The sequence below is a fragment of the Podarcis muralis genome, chromosome 15 (genome assembly GCF_964188315.1).
Source record: "Podarcis muralis chromosome 15, rPodMur119.hap1.1, whole genome shotgun sequence".
Classification (NCBI taxonomy): domain Eukaryota; kingdom Metazoa; phylum Chordata; class Lepidosauria; order Squamata; family Lacertidae; genus Podarcis; species Podarcis muralis.
The window spans coordinates 44,122,232-44,134,358 of record NC_135669.1 but is presented as its reverse complement, the minus strand read 5'-3'; the positions used below and the strand labels follow the sequence as shown (position 1 = coordinate 44,134,358).

The 12,127-nt window shown below is 52.1% G+C and overlaps 1 protein-coding gene across 2 annotated transcripts in view; it reads right to left on the bottom strand.

The window, feature by feature from the left end:
* Positions 1-12,127, bottom strand: part of SEZ6 (seizure related 6 homolog) — a 108,254-nt gene that overhangs the window by 31,380 nt on the left and 64,747 nt on the right. For both annotated transcript variants that reach the window (XM_028708669.2, XM_028708670.2), the window contains exon 2: positions 2,690-3,415. In XM_028708669.2, coding sequence (XP_028564502.2) covers positions 2,690-3,415 — 726 coding nt within the window. The remainder of the gene's footprint in view (positions 1-2,689; positions 3,416-12,127) is intronic.

The following is a 12,127-nucleotide window of genomic DNA, read 5'->3' as shown; positions in this document are numbered from 1 at the left end:
GGCAGCAGCTATCTCCAGCGTTTCAAGGCAGAGGGGTCTTATCCCAGCCCTGCGTGGAGATTTCAGTGGAGACTGAAGCTGGAACCTTCTGCATGTGAAGCGGCCGCTCTACCAATCAGCTCCAGCTCCTCCATCTAAAGGTAAAAACAAGACCCCAGTCCTCAGGTTTCTGAATTAAGGGCTGCACACGAGGAGCACAGGAAGCTGCCATAAACGAGATCAGACCATTGTTCCATCTGGCTCAGTTGTCTGCACTGGCTGGCAGCAGTGGTTCTCCAGGGTTTCAGACAGGGGAACAGAGATCTTCTGCAAAATAGATGCTCTAACCACTGAGCTGCGCCCTGTGGTCCTGGTTTTCCAATCTCATTTCAACCAGAGTTGTGCAGGGTAACTTTTCTGTAATAAGTTGTGTGTGTGTGTGTGTGTTTCGAGGTGTGTGTGCAGAATCCCGCTTCAGGCCCCAAGAACTTCCTGGCCCCGCTCCAAGCAGGGCAGACCCCTTTGAACGTCAATCTCTCGCTGCTCCTTTCATTACAGAAAGAAAACAGAAAAACCCAAGCCCTGCCTTCCGGCTATTTCCTACACTCCAATCCATAATTAATTCCATTGTTGTTCCCTAAACGGTTTCCCTGACAATTAAAACGGCATTCTTCCGGAGACCTGGGATGGCTGGGTCAAAGCCAAGCAGTTTTAAAATTTAGGTAGCTCAGCTCCCGACGGCTCAGATCTAACGCCTGGCAACGCCGAAGATCTGAGCAACCTGGCCTCTCCGACTGAGCCAAAGCATTCACTGGGGATATTTCAGGTCAAGGATGGGGGGGGGGAATTTGCGGCCCCATCACCTCTCCCCATTGGCCACGCTGCTTCCTGGAAGTTGTGGGAGGGGGCGGTCTGGCAACATCCTTTTCTTCTGCCCCAACCTACCTCACAGGGCTGTTGTGACCCTGATTGTTAGGAGCAAGCCAGCAATAAATCACACGGAGCAAGTGAAGTTAACTCTTTATTAGAAGAAACAGGATCTGCTCAGGAGTGCCAGGCCTAATGAGCACAGTGACTCTTCTTCAAATCAGAGACGGGGTCTGCATGAAGCCAGAACCCTCCTCCGCCCCTTTTCATGCCTCTTCTGGTTCTGGGAGACCAAAGGGGAGAGGAGCTTGTCGCAGCAGGAGGGGGAGACACCCGTGCCTCTTCACAAGCCTGACCCATCCCTGCCCCTTGGCCTTCCTCCTGCTTCAAATTCTGCCTCTGATTCTGGACTTATCTCTTAAACGGCCTCGGCTCAGTATACCTGGAGTGTCTCCATCCTCATCGTTCTGCCCGGACACTGAGGTCCAGCTCCAAGGGCCTTCTGGGGGTTCCCTCACTGTGAGAAGCCAAGTTACAGGGAACCAGGCAGAGGGCCTTCTCGGTAGTGGCGCCCACCCTGTGGAATGCCCTCCCACTAGATGTCAATGAAACAAACAACTATATGACATTTAGAAGACATCTGAAGACAGCCCTGTTTAGGGAAGTTTTCAATGACTGATGCTTTAATGTATTTTTAATCTTTTGATGGAATACGCCCAGAGTGGCTGGTGAAACCCAGCCAGATGGGCGGGGTAGAAATAATTGATGATGATGATGATGATGAAGAAGGCTCAGAGCCAGGGGAGCGGTGGCAGGATGACAATGAGTGGTCAGAGGGAGAAGACTGGGAGGAGGAAATGTCGGCAGTAGGAGAAGTGACAAGGTTTGGTGAGCAGAAAGAGGCTGGGGCAGAGAGCAGTGCAGAATCAGAGGATGGAGTGGAGGTTGGTCAATAGGCAGAGTGGAGGCCGGCTGCTGAAGAATCCAGGGATCCTCTGTCTTCTGATACAACCAGCTCCCTCCCTGGTCTCCAAAACTTGGAGAGAAATGAAATGGCCAGAGCAGAGGGTGCTTGTGTGCAGACTATGTGGGAAAGACCCTGGAGAAGAGGAGGAGTCCTTGTGGGCCTTCAGTCCTTGCAACTATGTCATTTTGGCAAGACCTCCCAGAAACGTTGCTGAGACCACTGGGCCTGAGCTGTGGCTTGCTTCCTCGAATAAAGAATTCACTGGCCTTGGGCGAGTTATTGTTTAGTTGCAGCCTACACCTGACTCCGGGACATGGGTGGCGCTGTGGGTTAAACCACAGAGCCTAGGACTTGCCAATCAGAAGGTAGGTGGTTCGAATCCCCACAACGGGGTGAGCTCCCGTTGCTCGGTCCCTGCTCCTGCCCACCTAGCAGTTCGAAAGCACCTCAAAGTGCAAGTAGATAAATAGGTACCGCTCCAGCGGGAAGGTAAACGGCGTTTCCGTGCGCTGCTCTGGTTCGCCAGAAGCGGCTTAGGCATGCTGGCCACATGACCCGGAAGCTGTACGCCAGCTCCCTCGGCCAGTAAAGCGAGATGAGCGCCACAACCCCAGAGCCGGCCACGACTGGACCTAATGGTCAGGGGTCCCTTTACCTTTACCTTTAAGGAAAAGTGGGACATTCCGGGATCAAATCAGTAACCGGGACGGCTTCTCTAAATCAGGGACGTCCCTGAAAAATAGGGCCACTTTTAGGGTCTTCCCTTGGGGTTTCCCAGCTATTAACTCCCACCATTCCTCTGGGACCAACCAGTCCATGACCCTTGCCGTCTTCAATTCCTCTCCTCCACTGCTTCACCCCACCTGAGTCACCCACCTGCACCCAGAACAGACGTGATGACGGTGGTGGTCTTGATGGTGGTGGTGGCTGTCTCCTCATCCTCACCGGATACCCGCCTGGGCGTAGTCACTTCCGGTTGTGCGGTGGGGGCAGCAGCCGTGCCCGGGGTGCCACCGGAAAATGCGTCGGTGGTGGCTGGGCCCGAGGCACCGAGACCGGTCTGGAAACCCAGCACAGGGGTGACCGGTGGCTGCGTGCGGCCGGAGAGCGGGCCGGATTTGGCCCACGGCACCAGCCGCCCCATGGCTGTGGTCAGGAGGTCTGTGGTGAAGGCTGGCTTGGCCATCTCGGGGGTCCTCTCCACGTCCTTCCCTTCGGCCTTCCCGCCTGCCAGGGTCGTGGGGGACGCGGTGGTCATGGGCGGCGTGGTGGGCGGCCCGGTGGCGGCGTGGGAGAGAGCAGGGCGGCCGTCTTGGTCAGCCAGGTTGCTTGTGGGGACCGGGCCGAGGTCAGCGTCCGGAAGGACAGGCCCCGGACCCACGAGGCCGGCAGCCAGGAAGGGAATCTGGCGCAGGTAATCTTTCTTGAGGAGGGGCCCGTGGAGAAAGTCGTCCAGGAGAGGGTGGTGGTTGAGGAGCTTCAGGGTGGGCGCCGTGGTGACAAAGTGGGCCTCGCGCTCTGGCTCATCGGGGGTGGGGGGCACCGTGGGCTCCCCATCAGCCTCAGAGACCCCCAGCCTGTCGGGCTCCGCGGCGGAGAGTCCTGGGTGCGAGAGAGAGAGAGAGGAAGATCGCCGATGAAGGTTATTCGCTGCAACTGGTGCAAAAGCTACAGCCATCGCTGACCTGGGAAAGCCTGGCCATTATTATTGTTATTGTTTCTGTTTATTTATATCCTGCCTTTCCCCCAAACAGGTAAGATACAAAACTATAAAGGAGAATAGTTAAAATGTGTAATAAAATCAAAACAAAATGAAAATCAAATCAATTGAAATACAGTCATACCTCGGGTTACAGACGCTTTGGGTTGTGCGATTTTGGGTGGCGCACCGTGCCGAACCCAGAAGTACTGGAACAGGTCTCGCTTTGCACATGTGCGGAAGTGCCAAATCGCAACCTGCGCACGCGCAGATGCGGTGCTGTGGGTTGTGAACGCTTCAGGGTTGCAAACGTGCTTCCTGCACAGATCACGTTCGCAACCCGAGTGTCCACTGTACAGATACAGTGGTACCTCGGGTTACAGATGCTTCAGGTTATAGATGCTTCAGGTTACAGACTCCACTAACCCAGAAATAGTACCTCAGGTTAAGAACTTTGCTTCAGGATGAGAACAGAAATCGTGTGGCAGCAGGAGGCCCCATTAGCTAAAGTGGTACCTCAGGTTAAGAACGGTTTCAGGTTAAGAACGGACCTCCAGAACGAATTTAGTAGAAACAGCACAGCACTATTAAAAGCCCTTTCGTTAAAAAATGGCCCGTTTCCAAAGACCAATTGGAATAAAGCCGATTTCCCCTGCTAGCAGAGGAACAGCAAGGAGGGAGCCAGCCTGACTTCTCTAGGCAGAGAGTTCCAAAGTTGCCTGGGTGCAGCCACCACTGAGACGGCTCTTGGTTACTTCAAGACTGGATCGCTGCAATGGGATCTGTGTGGATCTTTTCTTGCACCTGACTGGAACTTCCTGCCCAGAGGGGCCTCTTGTTCTTCTTTTATCTTTTATCAGTGCCTTATTTCTGCGGGGGTACACAGGGGTATGCATACCCCTAAACATTTTTGTGAATCTAAGTTTGGCCTCATTGAGGGGCAGTATTTCAATATGAGTAGTAAAATGAGAGTACCCCTAAACATTTTTTTCTTAAAAAAGCACTGAGCAAATTTATACCTTTGCCTCTTCCCCTCTAAAAACAACAGAGCCTGCAAAGAGGCAAAACATGGGGGGGGGGGCAGTAACCATCTAATTATCTTTTTGTGATCAGCAGAGCAGCAATTAAAAAACCGCACTGATTTTTAAAGCTGGGCCCGAACAAAAAAAACTGACAGCAGAATCTTTCTTTCTGAAAAGCAGCAGGAATGATCAGCAAAAGTTTGCTGGGGAAAGTCGTACGGGTGGTTTTTATGCTGCCCCTTCAATCATCTTTCTTCCCAGGGAATATGAATAGCGAAGGAGGAGAAAGTCATTAAAAATGACAGCAGGGACCCCGATAGAGAGAGGGGCAGCTTAAACACCCTGCGGAAGAGGAAGCCACAGCTGGGTGCCCCTGCAGCAATTGGCTGGGGGCGAGAACCTGAGGCCCAGGACCCAGATGCAGCCCCCCAGGACACTCTCTCTGGTCTTGGGGACCCTCCCCAGGCCACTGCCCTCGCAAGGACCCTCTCCACCACCCAGTGGCGTAGCGTGGGTTGTCAGCACCCGGGGCAAGGCGCCCCCTAACCCGTGGATTTGCGCCCCCTAACCCGTGGATTTGCACCCCCTAACCCGTGGATTTGCCCTAACCCCAGATGTTGCGCCCGGTGCGGCCGGCCCCCCCTGCACCCCCCACGCTACGCCACTGCCACCACCTCTTTCCATGTGTTTTTGCCGGGATAGAGGGCAGAGAGAAAGGAGGGACGTGCAAGAACCAGCTGACGGTTTGGAAAGTAAACTGTTCCTCCGACCATTTTTGGCCCTAGTTCCCAACCCCGGCATGTGGCCCCCGAAAGGCCATTCAGAAGCAAATGCGGTCCTTGGATGAAAAAGCCCCCCCCCCCAGCAGTGAAAAGAAAGCCATCACCGATCACCTTTTGCAAGGCAGTAGTGGCGCGGGGAATGTAAGAGTCCCAGCTGCCAATCTTATAGGGCAGGCCGACTCATATTCCGAAAATGACGTTGGTTTCTGCAGGAACGCAGGGGAAGAAATCCTGATTGTACAATGATGGAGCTGTAGCGTAGGGTCCTCTATAGTCATCTGGTCCAACAATGCAGGAATCACAGTGAAGAGAGACAGGCAACATTTGTACTCTGCACATGCCCCCGGGGCACACTTCTTCCAAGTCAAACTTATTATTATTATTGTTTAGTATTTAAAAAAAAAAAAGGAGCAGAGGGGGTGGACGCAGAAGCCACGAGCCAAGAATGCTATCTGCACGCTGCAGGCGTCAACCGGTTTAAGCAGGCAGGTCCCCCCGTGGGGCGCTTTGCCTCGGCTCCCGCACATTATCTCCCCGCTAAGCCAGGCACGCGGCGGCATTTAGGAGCTGTTAGGCTTATTGCTAGACTGCTTTCATTAGCCCGTAATGAGCCATCAAAAATGCCTCCCTGGCGGACTGGCCTCGTTCGGATGAATGGGGCAGGCGCCTGGGGAGAGCCGCGTGGCACCGTCACTCCCGACTGGAAGCCCCCCTTCTGCTGCAGATCGATAAAGTCGGAGGGTACCCCAGGGTCATTTAGTCCAACCCCCTGGAATCTCAGCACGTGGTCCCTCCTCCAAGCTGAAACCATAACAGACCCTGCTTAGCTTCACAAATGTGCCAGCGGTTTTATGGCTGCACCATCAGCCTGTTCTCACAGTGGCTGACCGGATGCCCTGAATGGGAAACTGGTGAGCAGGATCTGTGCACAAGAGCCACTCTCCCCTCCCTGTGGTTTCCAGCAGCTGGCCTTTGGAAGGATTGCTGCCTCCGACTGCAGACAGGGTGGTCTAGTGGTTAGAGTGTCAGGCTAGGACCTGGGAGAGACCAGGGTTCAAATCCCTCACCCGGCCATGAACCACGTTGTCTGTAGTCATTCTCTCTTTCTTTGTCTAACCTACCTCACAGGGTGGTTGTGGGGATTAAACGAGGAGGTTCAGAACCATGCATGCTACCTCATGCTCCTTGGAGAAAATTGTGGGATATAAATGTGGGATGTGAAACACAAGAGCAGTCAGTACAACATTCCTAGAGTGAACATGTTTACACATGGGGAGGAATGTTTGTCCAGCCAGCAGGTCAACTTCCTGTTTCTTTCTGGGCTGGGACAGACTTCTTCTGCATGTGACTAGAGGTGGGTGTGGCCTCACCTGTGCAGGTAATGACAAAAGCACAGGGCAGGGCAGCCATCTCTCCCTCTTTGACTACATGCATCGAAGAAGCAACATCTGCTTAGCCAAAGATGCTCCCTTGGCCTCCAGCCAAGAGAGGACAAAGGGACTGTCTCCTTATGAGATAGTTTCCAGGTATATGTTACTTTTCTAAGCTAAGTCTGCCTTCTGGGATCCGATTGTGAACAGAATGTGAGTGAGTAAACTCTTTTTATACTTTTATAGAAGACTGTGTTGTGTCTTATCTTTTATGAGGGAATAAGGGGAAAATACCAGAACAGTTATTATAGATGCTTTAGCGAGCCTGAGCAAACGCATCCGCTGAGTTTAGAAAGGGGAATGTTACTCTGCTAAATTGTGAACTTGTTAACACAAGTTGGAAAGGCTGTAACCAAACAATATATCCTCTCCTGCATCCCTGAACATTCCCACAATAAATGCAATAAATCCATCCATCCAAGAATTCCATTTGCCTCTGTAGCCTCCAGTTCTTCCTGTGTCAAAGTGTAGGCTGTAAATGCCTCAAGACCAGGGCGTTCTCTTCTTGGCAAATTATTTATTTTAAAGTATCCTTTGTTTTTTGTTTTAACCTGGCCTACCCCATAATGGCCCAGGGCAGGTGATGACAATGGAATCTACCACGATAAACCAAAACAAAAAAAATATACTTATAAAACACCCACCCCCAAAAACCCTCCTCCAAAATGGAACAGCCAAGGAGGTGGTTCTCACAAAACAAAACAGTTTAGCCATCAAAGGCTGGGGGGAGATAATTGTGCCTCCAACAGATGCCGAAAGCTGTACAATGAAGGTGATCAATGCCCCTCCATTATGGAGAACATGCATAGTGAAGGCACTTTAAACATTATTATTAGTGCTGCTATTAACAACAACAATAATTACAATATAATTTTAGGGTGCAAATCTGAAGCTTCGTCTCTGTCACTCACCCGCTGCAAAATGGATCTCCTAGGTCAGGCTTCCTCAACCTCGGCCCTCCAGATGTTTTTGGCCTACAACTCCCATGATCCCTAGCTAGCAGGACCAGTGGTCAGGGATCATGGGAGTTGTAGTCCAAAACATCTGGAGGGCCGAGGTTGAGGAAGCCTGGCCTAAGTCTTGAGTTGTCGACTGTCTGGGAAAAAAGCACCCAGTCTGCTCTTCTGCTTTTAAGAGTACCGGGATGGGCCTGAAGAATAATGGAATCACAGAACTGTAGAACTGGAAGGGACCTCTGAGGGGCATCTAGTCCAACCCCCTGCAAAGAATCCCTGACGGGTGGCCACCCAGCCTCCCATGAAGGAGAGGACGTCATCTTCCAAGGGACTCCCTTCCCTTGTCAAAAAGCTCAGAAAGTTCCTCCTAATGTTGTGCCAGCATCTCCTTCCTTGTACAGTGGTACCTTGTTTCTCAAACTTCATCTGTTCCGGAAGTCCGTTCCAAAACCAAAGCGTTCCAAAACCAAGGCACGCTTTCCCATCGAAAGTAATGCAAAACGGATTAATCCGTTCCAGACTTTTAAAAACAACCCCTAAAACAGCAATTTTAACGTGAATTTTACTATCTAACGAGACCGTCGATCCATAAAACGAAAGCAATAAACACTGTACTGCAGTCACGCAATCCATCCACCAGTAGCTGAACTTCCACACAGTCACAACAACAAAACGAAAAAGAGCCGCAAAAAAAAAAGCGCAAAATGAATAGCAAAAACAGACAGGCCTTCAAATCAGAACTCAAATCGGAAGCAGGGCACTCAAAACGGAGTACGTTCGGCTTCTGGAAAAGGTTTGCAAACCGGAACTGAGCAGTGTACAGAAATGCACATACCACAGTTACCGGTTCATATAAATTCCCATATTAGCGAAAGCAACACACAAAACGGCATCAAATTTGGGGAAATGTAAATATGAGGGGAAACATGCTTTGCAGATGCGGGTAGATCAGGCAAAACTGGCTACAAAAATGTGTCTTACTGGGGAGAAATCTACACCTAAATGCTGACGAATTTTCACGAGGACTTTAAAACAACAAAACGTCTCACAAACTGATGCAGAGCCGAAAACAAGCACCCAAAATGGGCAGGTTCGCCTATCTTTACTCAGAGTAGGCCGGTTGAAATTCATGGGCGTGGGGGACTTCGCTCCATCCATTTGAATGGGCATGGCTCTGAGCAAAACGTAGTTGCCTCCCGCCCAGCGTTCCTACCTGACAACCCTGTTTCCAAGAGACACCCACACAGCCCCCGCAAGATGGAGCCTCGTAAACCGCAGCCAGCTCTGAAGAGGCTTAATTGCCTCTTCAAAGGGGCAGCCGCAGTCGTAATTAATCCGCCTCGCGTTAAGTCTCGCTTTACGTTCTAATTGGCAGTGCAATGCCATCTGGATCGGTGCCTGGACCCCTCACACCTGGGAAGGGACGAGGAGGGACACGACTCCAGTCTTGGGCAAGGAGGACAAAGGCACAGACCCAAAGTTCATATTATTATTATTATTATTATTATTATTATTATTATTATTATTGGCCCCCCAGAGGCCATGGAGCTGAGTCTGCGGGCTGCCAGCAGGCCTGGCAAGAGTCCTGGTCTCCTTTGCATCCAGCTGGCCTTTGAAGTGCATCTCATTCAGGGGTGTGGCCCTCTGGGTGCCTCTGACTGGCCCTCGGCACTCTCTCCAGGCCACACCTCCTGCCTAGCCACACCCCCTCTCTCCAGGCCACGCCCCCACCACTCCTGCTTTGACGCCCCCTGACGTGTTGCTTGCCCAGCTGGCACCAGATACAAACGGGTCCACTGGGTATAAAGCAGCCTCCTACGTTCCGATATTAAACAGCGGAACAGCCTGCCACAAGATGGCAGGGAGGCAGTTCAGTCACATCTGGGGGAGGGGGCTGCAGTTCCCCCCAACCACAGCCAAACCTTTATGGACCCTGAAACTCACCAGCCAAGCGACTTGCCTTTCCTTCCTCGGAGGTTTATAAACCAAGGTCAGGTGGTTTCCTGCCAGCTGCGACTCCTCCATTGCAGGGGGTTGGGATGGATGACCTTTGGGGGTCCCCTTCTGGTTCCACAATTCTAAGATTTCCCTCCTCCCTCCAGTCAGCGGAAGCTCCCCCGTTGCTACATTTACGGGCGCCAGATTGCAGCTAAAGAGTGACAGCAGGGTGGTTTAAAGTCGAAAAATTAAAAGGTGGGTGGAAACGGGCAACTTCGATTAGTGCCAGCCGTGCTGTGGCACTGCCGTCACCCATATTGGTGCCAGCCTTTGCCACGTGACACCCGGTTGGGAGGGGGGGCCCTCCGCCGCCGCTTAAAGAGGTTAACTTGCCCCCAGCATGGAGGGAATTATGTTTTAATAGAATCCATTTATTACACCATAAAAGTTAATGAGTTTATATGGAGAGGCACCAGGATCCCTTTTAAGGTTTTAATAGGGGATTAGCACGGCGTCCCAGACTCCAATGCTGCGTCGCTCGGCTCGTTAACCGTACACTCCCCCCCACCCCCATTTGATTTGTCAGCTCCAAAATACTCGTTTCTTTCCTCTCCGGGCACAGCACCCCACCAGCACCTCTGCCCACCCGCCGGGGAAACCGAGGCACACGGCGCAGGGTCAAAAAGGCTGCCCTCCAGATGTGGTTGGACTCCCAATGGCCAGGGATGGTGATGGACTTCAGGAACATCTGGAGAGACGCAGCCTTGCCTCATCCCTGGTCGAAAGCCTTTCTGGGGAAAGCCTTTCAGCTTCTTGGAGGAAAGCCTGTCCCTCCCTGGATAGAATCCTGGAATTGTAGAGTTGGAAGGGACCCCCAAAGGTCATCTATCCCAACCCCCTGAAATGCTGGAATCAAACCTAAGGTACATGAGAGCATATGTGTCAAATTCTACACACCCCTCGCGACAGAGACCTTCTCCATTTAGTTGGCGTGGCCGATTACGTCAGCCTGATTTCCTAACTATCCTGTCTGTGCTGCGGAGGCTGAGGCACTCTGCACATGCTCAGAAAGCACACGCTTTGCAAATTGGTTTGCAAATTCTCGCTCCTCCAGGCAGGAGCAGGGAAGCTTTTCCAGACCAAGAGCCACATTCCCTCCTGGTGGAGCCAGAGGCAAAAGTAAACTTCGCCTATCTGCAAGTGACTAGTTTATCCGGCCCCAATCCATCCTTCACTGAGGCAAGCAAAGAGGCAGAATTTAAGGCACACTCCCAGTCAGGCAAGAACACTTTAGCAGGGTGCAAATCAGGGCCAGGTTGAGGGGTGTGTGGCCTGGGGAAGAGTCCTGAGGGCCAGACGGAGAGACCCCGAGAGCCACATTTGGCACCTGGGTCTAAGGCTCTCCATTCAAAAGCCTTCCTGGTTCAGACTCAGCTCTGGCTGTGGGCTTTGGGGACCCACAGACCTGCCCCCCAACACCCCCAGTTTTGCAAAAGGCTGATAGGAAGTGTGGGCATTGCTAAGCCGCCTGCTTCAGGGTTGCCAACCTTCCAAACCAGCCCATGTGCCCATACCTGAAGGAGCATCTCCACCCCCATCGTTCTGTCCGGATGCTGAGGTCCAGCTCCAGGGGCCTTCTGGCGGTTCCCTCATTGCAAGATGTGAGGTTACAGGGAACCAGGCAGAGGGCCTTCTCGGTAGTGGCGCCCGCCCTGTGGAACGCCCTCCCAGCATATGTCAAGGCAATAAACAACTGTATGACATTTAGAAGACATCTGAAGGCAGCCCTGTTTAGGGAAGTTTTCAATGACTGATGCTTTAATGTATTTGATGGAAGACGCCCAGAGTGGCTGGGGAAACCCATCCAGGTGGGCGGGATAGAAATAAAAAATTATTATTATTATTATTATTATTATTATTATTATTATTATTATATGCTTAAACTAGAACTCGTGGGCTTCCAATGAAGCTGAATGTAGGAAGATTCGGGACAGATAACTGAAAGTTCTCCATGCAGTGCTGGGTTAAACCGTGGAACTCCCTGCCACTGGGGCAGTGATGGACACCAACTGGGATGGCTTTGAAAGAGGACTGGACCAGTTCATGGAAGAGGAGAGAGCTTTTAAGGTCTGCCAGCCACTGTGGCTCTGCTCTGCAAAAACAGATGGAGGCAAGAATGCTTCTGAATGCCAGTGTCTGGAAAGCCACAGGACTGGAGGGGGCTCCTGTGCACGGATCCTGCTTCCAGGTTTCCCTTTGGGGCATCAGGTTGGCCCCTGTGAGAACAGGACGCCGGACTAGACGGCCTGATCCAGCAGCCTGTTCTTATGTCTTCACGGCAGCTCTAATTTGCAGACCCGGATTTGCAGCTCAATTTCCGCAGGCTGAATCCAGGGCGCCAAAGGGCCTTCTGTTCCGCTTTAATCTCACATGCTGGATGCGGCCCTTCCCTGCAAGCTCCCCCACTCTGCAAACTCCCCGGCCCAA